The 19,755-nt window shown below is 37.9% G+C and overlaps 1 protein-coding gene across 1 annotated transcript in view; it reads left to right on the top strand.

The window, feature by feature from the left end:
* The first annotated feature begins 1,279 nt into the window (after positions 1-1,279).
* Positions 1,280-19,755, top strand: part of LOC108302486 (receptor-type tyrosine-protein phosphatase R-like) — a 31,758-nt gene continuing 13,282 nt past the window's right edge. The window contains exon 1 of the mRNA XM_017526088.2: positions 1,280-1,782. Within this exon, the coding sequence (XP_017381577.1) occupies positions 1,725-1,782 (58 nt within the window). The 5' untranslated portion in view covers positions 1,280-1,724. The remainder of the gene's footprint in view (positions 1,783-19,755) is intronic.

The following is a 19,755-nucleotide window of genomic DNA, read 5'->3' on the forward strand; positions in this document are numbered from 1 at the left end:
AAGCTCTGCTGGATAGCCTATTTCCCATTAGTTGTCTCAATTCACAGAGGATGGAGAAAGAAAGCACTGAATGAGATATGAGGCTCAACCCAATGAGCACTTATTAGCCCGAATCATTTGGCTAGAACAACTTTATTCAATTTAATGGAATACAAAATGCAGCAGTTCTTATGGAGCCTTCCATGTGCTGTCAGACAAACCACAGATAAATGAACTGTCTGAAAGAAGAATATGAGGCACTGCTAGACAAGTGTTATGGAAGAGAAAGATCACTGTAATCTAGAGTTAGGGCTTTCTGGAAAAGTGACACCAACATTAAACCTTGTAAAACTCTAGTGTGATTATGATGCAAGTGAAGGAAAATAAGAAAGAGGCAACAGCATCCATGAAGACACGGAGGCAGAAAGGGCAGTGGCCCTGGGAAGTTAAAAGAGAGAAGTCTAGGGAGGGACTTCTTGACTAGCAGCAATTAGCCATGACTAAGTCTCTCCACACTGCAAAGACTTAGATGAGGGGATAAAAAACCAGCTACATTAGGCAGACTATGGTAGCCTCCCTAGAGACACAGAGGTGGGTAGAAGGAGCCCAGGCACTGAAGTGATCTATTATCTTTCACCTTAAAGAGTACAGGGTGCAATTCAAGAAAATTAGTTCCATGAAACTAAAAGGTGCCTTCTATTGCTTCAATTACACGGATATATTCTACTAGTCTAAAAATACGGCCTCGCTTCTTTCTGTCACTGTGATCATATACTTTCGACTTGAGTCAGAAGAAAGTTTAAATACAGGGATTGAGCTGGAGAGAATGGAAAGAGAAGCAAAGAAGGGCAAGCTGTAGGAAGGACGAAGACACCCCCGAGATACATGGTTACTGCTTACACCAAGCACGCTGCCTTGGGAACGCTTCCCCCAAGCAGCAAGAAAGCTCAGCAGTGGTGGAAGACACCTCTGTTCCCGTAGGCGAGCCCTGGGAATTTGGTCAATCTGCACATGCCAATTCCTGGCAGTGAGCTCGGTCCACGTGTAATCAAGACTTGGGTAAAGAGTAAGGTGGGTGGCACGGTTGACACTGTCATCAACTCCCTCCTCCGGCTATGCCCCCATTGACTCTCACTCTGCCACATACCACCCTCGGATTTTTGATGGACTCTGGGTCCCTAGTAACCACGGCTAGCGCCTCCCCCGCACTTCCCGCTTTCCGCACCCCACCACCACCACCACCACCACCCACCCCAGCGGTAGAGCCTACTCTGCTCCAAGCCGCCGCTAAGACCCGGAGAAGCGGAATTTCACTTTGAAACTCCCGTGCCTCGTGAGGGCCGGCGCTGGGCATGCTCAGTAGCCGCAGCGCGTCCGGGCTGCTGCTCGAGCTGCACTGGCTGCCGTGCTGCTGCGCTGCTGGGCTGGCGCGGAGTCCACCCCGCCGTCTCCGCCTTGGCTGCTGGGTCCCCGGAAGGCCAAGCATTTGCCGCCTCTGAGTGCTTCTGTCCCTTTCCCCGCAACCTCCTACTCTTCTTCCTCTTCCTCTCTCCCTGTCTTAGGGTGGTTGAAGCTGGTGCTCATTTCTATCAGCGCCACAGACTGACTGCTCTGCAAACCCCAGCCGAGGACCTGCGAACGAATCCCGGAGACTAGAAGACCCTTGGCGGTGGTTCTTTCTAATAGCACTTTACCTAAAGTGGGGTCGTGGTGGAGTTTCTCCTCCACCTCTCAATGCACACGCTATGCGGAGAGCAGTCGGCTTCCCTGCGCTGTGCCTGCTCCTTAATCTTCATGCTGCAGGTAAGGGGTTGCCAGGCGTAGAGCCGGAGCTGTGCGTGAGATGGGAAACTGCACATGCTTAGGACCCTAGGAAAAGCTTGCCTTGCGAAGGAAGCCTTTCTAAGAAGGTAAAGCAGGACAGTACCTGACAGGGAAGGGGTGAGGGAGTCGTGCACCTGTTGGAAAACTGAGGCCGGAAACTTAAGCTAAAATTAGCCCTTGATTCTTTATCTTATGCGAAAATAGTGAACATTTTCAATATGAATACAGGTTTGCTCCCCCCTTCTCCTCCCCTCCGTCTAGATTCCCTGCTTTTGTTTCTAGGCTATGCACTTAAATGTCAATTTTTCAGGAGAGGGACAAGGCATCCTGCTGGATGTAACCTTTTCTACTGCAGCGGCTACATTCATAAGGTCTCTTGGTCTAGCGAACGCTCACAGGGAGGCATTGCCTGTAACCTGATGGACCACATCTCCGCCCAAAAGACCGAAATACGTGGTTCACATTAGAGATGCTGCTCCAGGCTCCTTTGGACCCTGCTCTTGTCACTCGAATTCTCTAAACCAGTAAGAGGAAGGAAAGGTTTCAGATAGAATCCTCTTGTCTCTTTCAGCACCATGGCTAGCGTCCGCTGGCACGCGGGGGCTGGAAAAAACCCAATCACAGTTCCAAAGCTTACAACCCTGGGGTAGGCACTGTCCCTAGGACAGATTTGATGAGGTGTAACAAAGAATAACAGTGAGACTGCTCCCAAATAGAAATAGATCTGAAGCACCATAATCAATATCAAGTCTCGTGTAGAAGCAAACCTTGAAAAGTACCTGAGAGATATTACATGTGGTGTCCCTGCTTTTTTGAATACATAGCACCTCTATGTAATGCAGAGAGACTTGCTGGGCTGAATTCCTTATCATTATGACACACACATGAACCAAAGTAAAATATGGCAGAGACATTTTACAAACCTTACTGTGACAGCAGTTGTCCATGCAGTAGTCCTGTAACAACCAGAGACTAGGCATTTTCCCTGAGTTTGCATCTCATCCAATCACACATATCCATTCATTTCTTCAACCAACATTTGCTGAGTGTATACTATGTTCTAGGAGTAATGAGTAAAAATAATTGTTCTGCAATTACAATCCTTGTGGCATCTTTTTAAAAAGAGTGGGTGAATTTTATTCTCTGTGTGCAATAGTGGGAGTGAGATATGGTACTTTCTTATTCTAGCTAATGCTATTATTTAAATGTATCATGAATATTTTGAGCAAATAATGCATAGGATTATTACAGCTATTATTAAATACACACATTACTTGTTATAATTATGATATTGTGGATTTTTCAATAGTTCTTTAGTACATTTTGAAAACCAGAAAATAGCTATGATTTGATTATTAAATTATTTGCAAACAACTGTACTTAATTATTTCATTACCACATACAATTCTTCAATGCTGAAATGTGGGATGAAAACACATACATTGGGTTGACTTTCATTTACAGTATTGCTGAATAATAGACTGATACAAACATTCATTACAGAAAAATATCAATTCTTACTAAGTTAGCAATAATTAGCTGGTCTGCCAACCATATCAGTGTAGTTGTTTTTCAAAACTAACATATAAAAAAGTTTAAAGATCACATTTAACACAACTTGAGTAACTATACCTTACACATTATAAATAAAATTAAGCATGTGAAAAGTATGTCTTAATTTACTGTAGATGAATATTTGAGGTGAGGAAAATAGAGGACTTTTGCTCATCAAAAGAGAAACCTAGAAGCCTGTAGCCCTAGATTATACCTGGAGCTCTGCCAAAGGGTGTATTACCAAAAGCAATCCAATCTATCTCTACTTAAACTTTTTAATTTGCAAAACAAAGATTAAAAAGTAAGATTAATCAACCAATTTTAATTTAATAAGGCCATGCATTTAAGGGCATTTTATATTTCAATTGCAAGATGCTATATAAAATTAACTGTATTTATATTTAATATAGTGATTTATACTAGTGTTTTATCAGAGCAGGTTGCAAGTTTAATATTGTAGTTCTCTGCCAGTTTCATTTTAAACTCATTTTAATTTTAAACAGCAATTTGTGGGTCACAAGCTGTCATCAGATTAAAATTTATCACAGTTATCTAATAACATTGTTAGGGCTTTTCATCAGAACTGAAACAAACACAGCTTCTTGGTCGAAGCTTCTACACATTTGGATACTTAGAAAATAAGTGGGTAGGGTGACAAAGATCAAGAAATCACTAATATATCTACTTGTTGAACATGTGAGTTTGTTACTTTTATGGAAGACTTTTCTCTCAGAACAGAAGCAGACTTTCTAAAGAAGGGAAATGAATTCTATACATTCGGGCTTCTTTAACTGAAAAGCTAATTGATCCATTTTGGTTATGCCTGGGGTATCAGCAACTGCTTTATGCTGGTGGAACTCATGACATCTTATAATGTTTTAAAGATGGGAGGAATGGGCTGATGGGATGTAAGTGTTCTTCTTAGCTATACTAAGAACTGTTGCTTTCAATATATCCATGCCCCTAATGATAAGTAGCAAATTGCTTGCAACTTGAGTGCCATCTCCCATTATTTTAGTTATGATTGCCTAAGACACTGTCAGAAAAAAAAAAGAGAGAGAGAGAGATTATGACTCTGACTTCCAGATAGGGAGAAGTACTGTGGTCTGTTCGTAACGGCTGTGGGAGAAAAATGAGTGGGTACAATGCTGTGAAAGTGGCATCTCTGGGTAAATTAACACTAAAGGATTACTAAGCATGGTTCTTATTAGAGAAGCTGGACAGAACTCTACCCATGGCAGCTGATTTTTATAGATCACTTAAAAAGAAAGTTGTGGTTATTTTATATCCAACTGCTTATTTTACAGGTGAGGAAAGGAAGATCTAGAATAGTAAAGTGGTAGTTAACAGTATAGTCACAATAAAAGCCCATGTTTCCAGACCTGTGGCTGCATACTATAAAAAATTATCTACTGGTTCTACAACAGGTGAGGCCACCATTGATTAAGTTAGTGTTGTCAAATACTTTTTACCCATCGTTCTTTACTCTTTCTGTGAGCCAGTTTAATATATAAAGTCCAGTTAAGAAGACCCTTGGGAATATTCAAGAAGGCAATTAAAAGCCACCACAATAATTTGGATGGTAAAAAAAAATAATAATTATTATGTGGAAGATCCTCCACAGAGCTTATATTCTTCAACATTTCTCCTCTTTCTTTGTCCAAAGAAGCATATTCCATTTGAGGAGGTATTATTTATAGGGCAGTTTTTTAATTACAAGGGAGTCAATATTTTGAGATATATTAAAAATTTTCGTGTGAAAGGTTTCTTTATCCTAGGAAATGTTTTGCTAAGAAAATACAGAAACTGAATTCAATCCATTGCTTTCTCTTTGAGCTCTGGAAAACATTTTTTCAACTTTCCATGTTGTTCTTACTATCAGCCTTTTTGAATGGCACAAAGACTGCCTTCAGTGTTTCTCCCGAAACGTATCTCTTCACTCTCAGAGAAGTGCATAGTCAATGTCTCTAGTCTCTAAGAAGAAAGGTATTCTATGACAGTGCCAAGATCTGGAAAGTGATTTGTAGAAGCACCACCCTCAAAAGAAAACATAGACTAATGGATAAATAATATGTTATATTTTAAGATTTTAAGATGTTTCTTAGAACTCTAGAATCTGTTTTTCCTATTGAAAGTCACTCAACACAGACCTTACAATGGTCTGGAGTCTCTCTCCACTTTACGTCTATATTATCTCTCACTGTTTTCTTCTTTATTTATCTCTCCAGCCATATTTATCCTTCTGTTTCTAGAAGATACCAGACACTCACTCCTTCATAATGTTTTGATTTTTTCTTTCTCCAGGTATCTCCATAGCTTAATCCCACACTAATTTTAGGACTTTAGTCAAATATTACCTTCTTAGTAGGTCTATCCTATTCCATGTTTTATCTTCCCTTCCCCCCATCACCCAGATAAAAATTCTGGCACCCTTTCCCTGCTTAACTTTTCTTTCCCCAGAGGTCTTCGCCACCTAACATACAATATATTTTACTTTTGTTTATTTTAGTTTCTCCTCTCTGTATCAAAATTTAAGTCCCTTTAGGGCACAGATTTTTGCCCATTTTGTTTATTGTTGTATGTATCGGAGATCCTGGGCTACCTAGTACCTGGAGGCAGTTCCTGACATAAAATCTTTCTAAAGATTAAGCAAATATGTTAAATAAATAACATAATACAGCAGTATTTCTAATCTCATTTTTTTACATTTAATATCTTCTTATCACCCACGAATAAACATACACAGTCAACTTAGCCACTTCCAGAATGGACTTAAACAGAGCTCATTTGTCCAAAACTCATGTTGCCTCACATGCCCCCAAAACATACTATCGCTAACAGATTTTGCCGTCATTGTAAACTGAAGGGCAATAAAGATGGATTTGTGTTACACCAGAACTACTAATCAACTCAGTGAAAAAAAGTCTTTCAAACTGATTGCCAGATGTTGTGCAGCCCAAATGCTTTGCTGGTTCGCTACATTTTCACTTCTCAGTGAAATGCCTTGTACATGTTGGAATGGCTATAGGGAAATGCTAATTTACAAGCAGTGAGTTTAATGCACTAGGAAAAACCGATTTGCTTCTTTGGTACTTAAGAGACATAGGAATATGTATGTTGGAGATGACATATTTCTATCACCTCCAATAGAATAGTACCTAGCATATTCCATTGGAAATCACATCCAGCCTAGCACCTTGTAAAAATTCTGGGACACATTATGTATATTCAGCTTTTTCTTCTTTTTTTCTCACCTACTTCTCTATCAACTTCAGTCTTCATCCTATCATCCTATTGTTGAACATAATTAAAGAGGTTATTATAATATATGTTCTCATTACCAATGCATTTCTATAGTACTTACCTATTTTGACCCCTTTCCGAATTTTAAAAGTTTTCCTCACTTGACTGCCATAGACAGTCATTATTCCTAGCTTCCCTCTTATCTCTGCAGCCATTTCTCAGTTTATAGTTTTAGGTCTTCTGCTGTGTATAATTTAATGGTTAGTGCTCTCTACAGCTTACTTGTCATTGATTTTTTGTTATTGTTTTCTATATACAGTCTCCCTGGGTAATTATACTCAGACCTACATGTTGAAGATTCCAAAATCCATATTTCTACCTCAGTTACCTCTCCTGAACTCCAGTTCTATATTTAAAATTATCTAGAAGTCATTATATGTTCCATAATAATCCTTTTGCTGTTATTATTAGAGACAGGGCCTCACTCTGTAACCCAAGCTTGAGTGCAGTGGTGCCATCATGGCTCCCTGTAGCCTCGATCTCCTGGGCACAAGCGATTTTCCTGCCTCAACCTCATAGAGTGCTGGGACTACAGATGTGAGCCACAGTGCCTGGCCCCACAATAATCTTATATTCAACTGTTTTTAGTCAACATTTCTTATCACAATTACTCTTAGGAATATTCCCTAACATTGTGCATGACACCAGGATTCCTCACAGTGACCCAAGTCTGAAACTAATAACTCATCCTAGATCCTCCCTTGCTACTTTCATCTTAAAGGCCACCAACTTTTCTCATAAGGTCTTCTCTACTCTCCATGTTCATGTCACTGCCTTGGGACAGATCCTTATTTCTCACGTAATATCTTGTGATGACCTCCTATCAAATGTATTCTTTATAATAATGTCAGAGGTGAAACTCATAAAAGCATACCTGATCATAGTCTTTCTTCCTAAAATTCATTAATACAGCTATCTCCTTTTCCCTTAGAATAAAATCCAAACTCATTAGCAAGGTGAAGTCTTTTGTGATGAGGTCTTCTTATCATGCCCTGCTTCATACACTAATATCATACTAAGACAAAATTTCCTTTGGTTTGCCATGTCTTGAATCACTTCACATACTGTTCCATTTATCTTAAATACCAATACTCTGCTTCTTTTTTTAGATGACTCTTTCTCCAACTTCAAATGTTGATCAGCCAAAGCCCACTTTGGAATCTTCTTTCATTGGATGCCTCACCTCATTCAAGTAGCTCTCCTACATTTCCCTTTTGAATGTATATTCCTTTCCCTTTCTCTATCAATGTACTTAACCTGTATACTGAGGATTTTTGAAAATGGTAACACAATTGTGCTTTATTTCTGTATACTTATTCCCTAGAACTATTCTTGTTACCTAATATGCCATCAATAAGTTTTCAATGAATGAATACATATATTAAATGTATTTGGCAAAATGAATTATGATAAATTAATTTACATTGACCAAGAGATTATATCTCATCTTTAAGACTGTAAAGAAGATAACTAAGTTTGCTATTGTTCCCTTAGTGCAATTTACACATATTAGCTATACAGAAATAGAGATAGAACAGAAAATTTTCTACTTAAGTATAATTCATAAGTTTGGGTCCCATGGGCATGATGCTACTTTAATTGTGTGCTGAACTCTTTCTAGGTGGATAGGCATTCTTGCTTAATACTCCAGTACTACTTAAGAATTGAATGGGATTTTTTTTTTAACTTTACGAGCTCAAAGAGTAAGATAAGCAACATAGCATGACAGTTGTCTACTAAAGAAGGGACCTACAACTCCTAACCCTGAAAACTGGTTACTGTCTCCCTATAGCAAATATAAGATATTTACACATTCAAAATCAGGTGGGAGTGTGAGACAGTGGCTTCAATAAATCAAGACCAAAAACAATTCAACCCTCCTTTTCTTTCTCAAATAAAATCCAAACCATCACACAAAATATCTGAATATCTGAGTGGTTACATACATTTTTCTGTCTCATTTTATGTGTATATGGTCTTTATAGAACCATTAAGTTTTTGGATCCCACACATTTTTTTCTTAAGGAAGACATTCTTACACCTGAAAAATGAAGACTATTTTGTGAATTATTTAAAAATTGCTTTGTGTGAGATGATTGGATGACAAATCGAAAGCCTATTCATTATCTTTAGTATTAGAGATAACATGGATGTTATATTTTATGGTAAGTTTATTGTTAAATCTTAAAAGTTGTTTTGTGAGCCAAATTCAAAAGCTAATGAAAGCCATTTTTCCCTCTACAAGGGGATTTGAAAGATTCTACTTGGCCCATGAATACATTTTTCATTTTCAAAGCATTTACAAATGCTGACACACTTAGAGTAGCATTGATGTTTCCCAACATAAAAGATGTTAGTAGTTTTGAAAAAGAAAGGTATAATGTTAAAATAACCACATTGCCATGTATGTACCTATGCAACAATCTTGCATGTTCTTCACATATATCCCAAAATCTAAAAATAAAATATATATTTTTAAAATTTTTCAAAGATAAATATATATATATTACTTTAAGATCAAAATACTTTAAGATCAAATGCTTATATACCATATAATGTAACTACAAATGCCTATTATAGTAACAATATTTGCCACAGAAAGACAATTAGCAAATTTATATTGTAAACATTAGCACTTTCCGTTTAAATCATTTTATTTATAATGACTGCATAAGCTTTCCTCATAATCAAATCTCATTTGATTTTGATATATTAAGATGTTGATGTCCATTAAAATTGCAGCCACTTGGACCAACAACAAAGAAAAACTAATTGTTTATATTATGCAGCAGCTTAGATCAACATGTCTAGTTGCACTGAAGCAAATGCCAAGTTTATTTGGGGCATGAATTTTTTTTTTCCTATTTCTATTTTATTTTTTATTTCCATTTTTTCAGATTTTAAGCAACGTCTATTTTCTGACTTAAATGAGTAGTCCTAAACTACTGATTCTTTGAATCACACTGGCCTGTACAACAATATGTACAGAGCAAGACTCTACAGCTATTTCACTGTACTAGTGAACCAATTCCTGAGGCAATCTGGAGAGAAAAGGAAGCAGTAAGTGCACAGAATCACAGAATAAAGCTGGGTGACTTCCACTTACTGGGGAAAAATGGTCAAACATAATATCATAGTAGGTTTGGTTGAAAGACCATCAATTCATTAATGTAAAGGTATGGCTTTCAATCATAAGCAATTTACTTTCTTTGTCTTCTTTACTCAAGGTAGTATTTTTTTAATTCTCCCTGAGAAAAATAAAGTAGCTTACACAGAAGCAAAGAGAAAATTTAAACAAGGGGAAAATGTCATGTTTTTAGATAACTTTTTAGCAGAATTCCATAGTAGTTGAGAGTTAAGTGGGATAACATATCCAAACCTGCAGTCTTATCGAGTGTCATTGAAGTGTTAAGTATTATGCGATTAGACTAAGGAGATGATAAATGATTAACTTGTACCTTGGAGGAATTTCTTATGCGTTTTATGTTTGAGCCAATATTAGAGAAGCATACACACCTAGATAGACTCTGTATTCCAAGTGTTTTTTGTTTTTTGTTTTTCAGTTAAGCCTTTTTTGCACAGTTTTCATCTGTTTGCTATAGACAGGAGCCTGACCATATGTGCAGGTTTGTAGTGGACTATGAAGCTCTAAAACATCTACCTCTCCCCAAATATCTCTCCCAATGTTTTTTTCTAAAAGTTTCATCTAAACACAATTCTAGTGCCATATCTTCAGCAAGTTCTACTTAAATGAATGTGAAATACAAATTTCTCTTGGATATGCCTGATTGTGACTGAAAATGTGTAACATTTACACAAACATCATAAATCTGAAATGTTTCATTCCTACTACACTGCCTTGCTTAGCAGGTAGCCTAGGCTTGTCCTAGGATCCATCTTTCTAACTAGTCCCTCGAGGGACCCACAGAGGGTGAAAAGTTCATGCATGGACCAGGGATGCTGTTCATAGGTCTATAGGCTTTCCATCTATTGTCTACTCCTCTGGCCATCCTTCTTCTCTACTGACCAACTGATACTCTCCTACTTACCATTTGTAGCTCATGGAACTTCTAGACCATTGGGCTGTAGGGCCACGTGGAATGCTCTCTGTGGTTCTGCAGACACCAGCCAAGACAAGGCTATTTAATATAAAGGGATAGAAGAAGGAGCATGGTTATGGGAAGAACATATGGAAGTGGTCACATGCAACAACACCTATTCATGGAACTACTCACCACTCCCCTAAAACCCAGGCTACTCAGCTGACCCTGCTTTGCCAGGACTCTTCTCTCTGTTGATTTGACCTCAGGTGACCTTTTATTTATAACTCCAGTTTGACTCCCTTGGATACCTGTAGTTCACAAGAAAACTCAGAATTCAGTTATAGAAACTTTTTCATAATACTTCCCTTCTCTGGCAGATGTTTCTGTGCCTCTAAAAGTTCCATGACATTTAAGAAGCTCCCTAGGGCAATTCTAATGAGTGCTCACAAGTGTGGTCCCCTTGGGCATTTGGGCATGGCTTTTGGCATTGCTGGGCACTTCTGTATCTCTAGAGCATCAGGATTTCCCATCAAGCATTTATTGGTTACTTTGAAGTGTTTTATTTCCTCAAACTGGGAATGCCTGGTATTTAGAGTGCTTAGATTACAAATTTTATCATGTTGTTTGTAACTCCTAAATTTGAGCATTAACTGAAACTACAAAAATATATTTTAAAAATCTTCCTCTCAAGATAAGCATTGGATTTCATATGGAAGAAATAAATAGATTTCCTTTTAAGACGGGAAGGAGATAACAAATGAATATTTCCTAAATCCTTATGATGTGCTAAACTCTACCCAAGGTGCCTTTGTAAGATAATTGTCTTACTCTTTAAAATTGAAAAATGTTTTGAAATGGCATGCTTGTACTTCAGAAACAACAAAAATATGCCTTAACTCATGTAGTACACTAAAAATAAACAAACAAAAAAAACTTTTAGGCTCTTAAAATCTGACTACCTGAGTTTGAATCCCATCTTTTGCCCTTTAAAAGTGTGGTGATTTCTCAAGGATCTAGAAATAGAAATTCCATTTGACCCAGAAATTCCATTACTGGGTATATACGCAAAAAACTATAAATCATTCTACTATAAAGACACATGAACACGTGTGTTCATTGCAGCCCTGTGTACAATGGCAAAGACCTGGAACCAACCTAAATGCCCATCAATGATAGACTGGACAAAGAAAATGTGGTACATATACACCATGGAATACTACGCAGCCATAAAACACGATGAGTTCATGTCCTTTGTAGGGACTTGGATGAATCTGGAAGCCATGATTCTCAGCAAACTGACACAAGAACAGAAAACCAAACACCAAATGTTCTCACTCATTGGTGGGTGTTGAACAATGAGAACACGTGGACTCAGGTAGAGGAGCATCACACACTGGGAGCAGTTCAGGGGGTAGGGGAGGGAAAGTGGGGGGTGGGGAGGGATAACATGGGGAGAAATGCTGAATATAGTATACATTTAAAGTAAAATAATAAAATAAAAAGCTAATGTATAAGGCCCTGCAGCATGGAACCTGGAACACTGAATATATTCAATGCTAGTACTGTAGTTGTAGAAGTTATCACATTAACATGTGAAAACTTTCATTTGGTCCTATAGTTCTTATAGCTGAAATATAAGACCAATGAAAAGAAAATCTAAAAAGAAAGATAGGACACAATGACCATTGGCCTATTTTTTTGAAATTACTCAAAAACGTTCATTTGTGAAAAGTGTATGCTATGAAAATCGAATAAGCACATCCCAATTTTTAAATTACTGGTAAAACCTTCATCTTGCAGATTTTTTAATTCTCATAATTAGCAATTTCATGTTGAAGAAACTAAATGTTGCTTTCAAAATGAGTATATAGGAGAAAAACCCTCTAACCACCAGAGGCACTGCCACCATGGGCAACCCCTCTTCCCAGCAAAGTATCTCTCAGTGTCAGGGACTGGGTAGAACATGAGGTATCATCGCTCCTGCTACCCTACTCTACAGACTATATGAATTCACAATATCCAACAAAAGCCAAAACACTCCACTTCTAATGCCAATTTTCAGTCTTAGAGAAATATGTATCAGACAGGGGAAGTTTGAAATCCTATAATGAGTTTATGTGAAGGGGACCCAGATGAAAAGAGGCTTTGCTTATCCTAATATTTTGTTTTTTTCCTTTGAGTGGAGACTTGAAAAAGTTTTTCTACCCTGATGGAGAGATTCAATTCAGATTAAGTGAGAGGTGTACCTTTCTTTTGTAATGTGGGGTGAGAAGCTTTGTTCCGGAATGTAGTGCCAGCATGGAATGGGTCCCTGACTATAGGTACATTCTTAAGCAGATCAATTTTAGAAAAAAAAAAAAATATATATATATATGTGTGTGTGTGTGTGTGTGTGTGTGTGTGTGTGTGTGTGTGTGTGTGTGTGTGTATGTGTGTGTGTGTATACATGTATATGTGTGTATATATATGTATATGTGTGTGTATATATATGTGTATGTGTGTGTGTATATGTGTATGTGTGTGTATATATATGTATATGTGTGTATATATATGTATATGTGTGTGTGTATATATATGTATATGTGTGTGTATATATGTATGTGTGTATATATATGTGTATGTGTGTTTATATATATGTATATGTGTGTGTGTATATATATGTATGTGTGTGTATATATATGTATATGCGTGTGTGTATATATATATGTGTGTATGTGTGTGTGTATATATATATGTATGTGTTTGTGTATATATATAAGCTGAGGGTCTGGAAAGTGATTCTTCATGCCTGTGCACAATTTGTGTAGTCCAATTTGAAAATCCTATTCACATATCTTTGATGTGTATATGGTGGGGGAGGGCATGCACTTTATGAAATCAGAGTTCTCACACATTCAATTAGGGAATCAGGTGTCCTGTCTCCCCTTGGGTTCAGTTTTGCCGAGTCTGCAGAGAATTCCCAGTGGGTGCAGGATCAATGCTTGCCAGTCCAGGCCTGTCTTGTGCCTCCGGTACTCAATACCTCACCCTGCAGTATCAGCTCTCACTACTGGCAGTGCCACTCACGTCCTCTCTCCACCAGCCCTTCATGTCTTGAAGTTTACCCTTGGGAAATATGTTCCTAATCTGGCTTCAATCTCCAATTTTCGCTTTCTTCTCTACCCTCAGGTAAACTGGGTAGTTTTTGCTTTCTATTCCAGGAGAGATGAGAGATCTCTTCTCAGATCTATTCTAAGAAAGGATGTGCCATACTGATCTACTTCAGATAAGAATAGCTGTTAATTATAAGGTCCTTCCTTAGTTACTTTTCATTTTTAAAAGAATAAGTAAAAAGCAGAGCCTTAGCCCAGTGCTATTAATTTCAAATGGTGGATAGAGGAGCTAGAACAAGAAAAGCAGTGTTGGAAGGGTCTACCAAGTGCCCCTCAAATCCCTAAACACAGGCAAGGGAGACCAGAACAGGGATCTATTCAAGTGGCTAACTACAGACTTCTTTCCACACTGATATGGTTTGGCTTTGTCCGCATCCAAATCTCATCTTGAATTGTAGTTCCCATAATCTCCACCTGTTGTGGGAGGGACCAGGTGGAGATAATTGAATCTCCATGGGGGTGGGTTCCCCTCTCCGGTTCTTGTGATAGTTAGTTCAATTATTTCCAAATGGAGATAATTGACTCTCCATGGGGGTGGGTTCCACTATCCTGTTCTTTCGGTATTGAGTTAGTTCAATTATCTCCCGGTGGAGATAATTGAATCTGCATGGGGATGGGTTCCCCTATCCCGTTCTTGTGGTAGTGAGTTCTCACGAGATCTGATGCTTTTATAAGGAGCTTCCATCTTTGCTGAACGCCCATTCTCTCTCCTGCCACCATGGGAAGAAGGTTGTTTGCTTCCCTTCGTGCCATGATTATAAGCTTTCTGAGGCCTTCCCAGCCATGCGGAGCTGTGAGTCAATTATATCTCTTTTTCTTTCTAAATTACCCAGTCTTGGGTATGTCTTTAACGCGTGAGAATGGACTAATACACCCAGTTTCCTTCTCCTCTAATATCTGAGCATTTATATATCTGTAGTATCATAACTAGGTGAGATTTTAATGTTTACGTGTTCTAATGTTCACTTTGCTGTGTTTTAATATAAGTCCTAATCTGCTATGAAAATTATTCTTAAAACAGACACCTTTTTTCCTTTGTCTTAAAATTTGAGCCCAGTTTTCAAGTCAGCTGGCGAACTCTGCAATGAAAACGATGGAGATAGTTTCCAATCTTTAAATTATTTGTAAACAATTATATTTTAGCTGTTTGCATAACAATGATGTATAACATTAGTTTCCAAATGTACTATTTCATTATTCAGTAAGTGCATACAGAACTGAATTACTGTGATTTTTGCAGTCTTAGCTTCTAGCCATATGAGCATTTTTCTGCCTTCTGCCCTTCCCTAGCAGGTGTAGCTTGATAGTCCTCTTTTAATGGCTGTATAATGTTTAATACATAGTAGCAATTCAGCCCTGTAAACCTCTTTTCCCAGTATCCTTTCACTCATTACTTCTGAAACTGGGGACATCTGATTGCCGTGTCTCAGCTGGCATACATTTCACTTCTTCCAGCAGAGTCTGAGCCCGGTGGTCTTAATGCTCATTCTTTCTTCATGACTTATGTCTAGTCACATTGTCCCAAGGTACTGTTTTAATTGTATTATGTTCCACTCTGTAATAGATATTTATCAAATGAAAAATAACTCTATTAAAGCTGGGCAAAAATCAGGAAACATGAAACCCTTTCATTGCAATTTTACTACCACCATATAGCAGACAGTGGATTTTTCCTGAAATGGCTGTCAATTCTGTGACTCCAAAATAGAGTTTTACACTGTGCAGCTCAACTTTCAATGTGTAAACAGGGAGAGGTAAGGGATATCCAGAGTATTTATGCTGGACTGAGAGTGGAAGGAGGAACCACTTTTCCTAATAGAATATTTTAGGAAATGTGAGAAAACATTTAAGGAGACTTTACAAGGTGATTAACATCATCCCTTATTCTAATGGGATTCAGATCTTCTCCTAAATAGATCAGAGCTAGCACCATAAAAATAGAACAATTACTTTGCTGTTGGTTTCATTTTTCTTATAGATATATTGGACACATCAGTGGTCAAATATGTGGAGAGTTTAAATAATATGAAAGACTGTCACAACACTTTCTAGTAGAATTGTGTTTTCACATCTTAGAAGCCAGTGCATATACTGATCTTAGTAAAACCAGTCCTGGAAGAACGTGTTCTTTCAAAAAAGTGTTTTAGTTTTCTTTTTTTCCCCCAGATTTACCTCTTACGTTATCCATTTTTTTAAGTTCTGGGGTACATGTGCAGAACATGTAGATTTTGTTGCATAGACACGTGCCAGAGTAGTTTACTGTACCTATCAACCCATTATCTACATGAGGTATTTCTCCTTATGCTATCCCTCCCATAGCCCCCCATTCTCTGACATGCCCTGGTGTGTTCTCATTTTTCAACTCCCACTTATGAGTGAGAACTGTGGTGTTTGGTTTTATGTTCTTGTGTTAGTTGACTAAGTATGTGGGTTTCCAGCTTCATGTCCCTGCAAAGAACATGAACTCATCCTTTTTTATGGCTGCATAGTATTCTGTGGTATAGATGTGCCACATTTTCTTTATCAAGTCTATCATTGATGGGCATTGGGTTGGTTCTAAGACTGCTATTGTGAACAGTGCTGCAATAAACATATGTGTGCATGTATCTTAATAGTAGAATGATTTACAGTCCTTTGGGTATATACCCAGTAGTGGACTTCCTGGGTCAAATGGGATTTCTGGTTCTAGATTCTTGAGGAATTGCCACACTGTCTTCCACAATGGTTGAACTAATTTATAGTCCCACTAACAGTGTGAAAGCATTCCTATTTCTCCACATCCTCTTCAGCATTTGTTGTTTCCTGACTTTATAATGATCACCATTCTTACTGGCATGAGATGGTATATCATTGTGATTTTAATTTGTATTTCTCTAGTGATCAGTGATGATGAGCTTTTTTTCATGTTTGTTGACTGCATAAATGTCTCCTTTTGAGAAGCATCTGTTCATATCCTTCACCCAATTTTTGATGGGATTTTTTTCCTTGTAAATCTGTTTTTAGTTCTTTGCAGATTCTGGATATTAGCCCTTTGCTAGATGGGTAGGTTGCAAGAAGTTTTTCCACTTTCTGTTGGTTGTCAGTTCACTCTAATGATAGTTTCTTTTGCTGTGCAGAAACTCTTTAGTTTAATTAGATCCCATTTGTCAGTTTTTGCTTTTGTTGCCATTGCTTTTGCTGTTTTAGTCAAGAAGTCCTTGCCAATGCCTATGTCCTGAATGGTATTACCTAGGTTTTCTCCTAGAGTTTTTGTGATTTTAGGTCTTACACTTAAGACTTTTTTTTTTTTCCCCCAAACACCGCATGTTCTCACTCAGATGGGTGTTGAACAATGAGAACACATGGACACAGGGAGGGGAGCACTACACACTGGGGTCTGTTGGGGGGAAATAGAGGAGGGACAGTGAGGGGTGGGGAGTTTGGGAGAGATAGCATGGGGAGACATTTAAGACTTTAATCCATCTTGAGTTAATTTTCGGAAGGGGTCTAGTTTCAGTTTTCTGCATATGGCTAGCCAGTTTTCCCAACACCATTTATTAAATAGGGAATCCTTTCCCCATTGCTTGTTTTTGTCAGGTTTGTCAAAGATCAGATGGTTGTAGATATGTGGTATTACTTCTGAGGCCTCTGTTCTGTTCCATTCAACTATATATCTGTTTTGGTAACTGTACAATTCTGTTTTTGTTACTGTAGCCTTGTAGTATAAAGTCAGGTAGCAAGATGCCTCCAGCTTTGGGTGTTTTTTGTTTTTTTTTTTTTTTTGGTCAGGATTGTCTTGGCTATGTGGGCTCATTTTTGGTTCCATATGAAATTTGAAGTAGTTTTCTCTAATTCTGTGAAGAAAGTCAGTGGTAGCTTAATGGAAATAGCATTGAATCTATAAATTTCTTTGGGCAATATGGCCATTTTCATGTTATTAATTCTTCCTATCCATGACCATGGAATGTTTTTTCCATTTGTTTGTGTCCTCTCTTATTTCCTTGAGCAGTGATTTGTAGTTCTCCTTAAATAAGTCCTTCACATATCTTGTAAGTTTTATTCCTAGGTGTTTCATTCTCTTTGTAGCATTTGCAAATGGGAGTTCACTTATGATTTGGCTCTCTGTTTATTATTGGTGTATAGGGATGCTTGTGATTTTTGAAAATTTTTTTTATCCTGAGACTGCTGAAGTTGCTTCTCATCTTAAGGAGATTTTGAACTGAGACAGTGGGGTTTTCTAAATACACAATCATGTCATCTGCAAACAGACAATTTGACTTCCTCTCTTCCTATTTAAATTACTTTGGGCAGTACTCTTTATTTCTTTCTCTTGCCTGATTTCCCCGGTCAGAACTTTCAACACTATGTTGAATAGGAGTGGTGAGAGAGGGCGTCCTTGGGCCGGTTTTCAAAGGGAATTCTTCCAGGTTTTGCCCATTCGGTATAATACTGGCTGTGGGTTTATCATAAATAGCTCTTATAGTTTTGAGATACTTTCTATTGATACCTAGTTAATTGAGAGTTTTTAGCATAAAGGTGTATTGAATTTTATTGAAGGCCTTTTTTTTTTTTTTTTGCATCTATTGAGATAATTATGCAGTTTTTGTCATTGGTTCTGTTTATGTGATCGATTATGTTTATAGATTTGTGTATGTTAAACCAGCCTTACATTTCAGGGATGAAGCCATCTTGTTCGTGGTGGATAAGCTTTTTGATGTGCTATTGGATTCAGTTTGCAAGTTTTTATTGAGAATTTTTGCATTAATGTTTATCAGGAATATTGGCCTGAAATTTTCTGTTGTGTCTTTATCAGGTTTTGGTATCACGGTGATGTTGGCTGCATAAAACGAATTAGGGAGGATTCCCTCTTTCTCTATTGTTTGGAATAGTTTCAGAAGGAATGGTACCAGTGCCTGTTTGTACCTCTGGTAGAATTCAACTGTGAATCCATCTGGTCCTGGACTTTTTTTGGTTGATAGGCTATTAATTACTGCCTCAATTTTAGAACTTGTTATTGGCATCTTCAGGGTTTATAGTTTTTCCTGTCTTAGATTTAGGAGGGTATATGTGTCCAGGAATTTATCCATTTATTCGAGATTTTCTAGTTTATTTGTGTAGTGGTGTTTATAGTGTTCTCTGATGTTTGTATTTCTGTGGGATCAGCGATGATATTCTCTATTTCATTTTTATTGCATCTGTTTGGTTCTTCTCTGTTTCCTTCTTTGTCTCACTAGCAGTCTATTGATCTTTTCAAAAAACCAACTCCTGGATTCACTGATTTTTTGGGAGGGTTTTTGTGTCTCTATCTCCTTCAGTTCTGCTCTGATCTTAGTTATTTTTTGTCTTCTGGCTTTTGAATTAGTTTGCGCTTGCTTCTCTAGTTGTTTTAATGTGATGTTGAGGTATCAATTTTAGATCTCTTCTGCTGTCTCTTGTGGGCAGTTAGTGCTATAAATTTCCCTCTAAAGGCTATGTTAGCTGTGTCCCAGAGATTCTGATACATTGTGTCTTTGTTTTCATTGGTTTCAAAGAACTTATTTATTTCTGCCTTAAGTTTGTTATTTACTCAGTAGTCATTCAGGAGCAGGTTGTTTGGTTTCCCCGTAGTTGTGTGGTTTTGAGTCAGTTTCTTTCTTTTTTTAATGTTATTTTTTTATTTTATTTTATTTTATTTTCCCATTTATTTTAATGCATTTTAGGTTTGGGGGTACATGTGAAGAACAAGCAAAATTGTTGCCTAGGTACACACGTGGCAGTGTGATTTGCTGCCTTCCTCCCCATCACCTACATCTGGCATTTCTCCCCTTGCTATCTCTCCCCAGCTCCCCACTCCCCACCGTCCCTCCCTTATTTCCCCCCAACTTACCCCAGTGTGTAGTGCTCCCCTCCCTGTGTCCATGTGCTCTCATCGTTCAACACCC

Source organism: Cebus imitator, unplaced genomic scaffold, assembly GCF_001604975.1.
Source record: "Cebus imitator isolate Cc_AM_T3 unplaced genomic scaffold, Cebus_imitator-1.0 Scaffold41, whole genome shotgun sequence".
Taxonomy (NCBI): Eukaryota; Metazoa; Chordata; class Mammalia; order Primates; family Cebidae; genus Cebus; species Cebus imitator.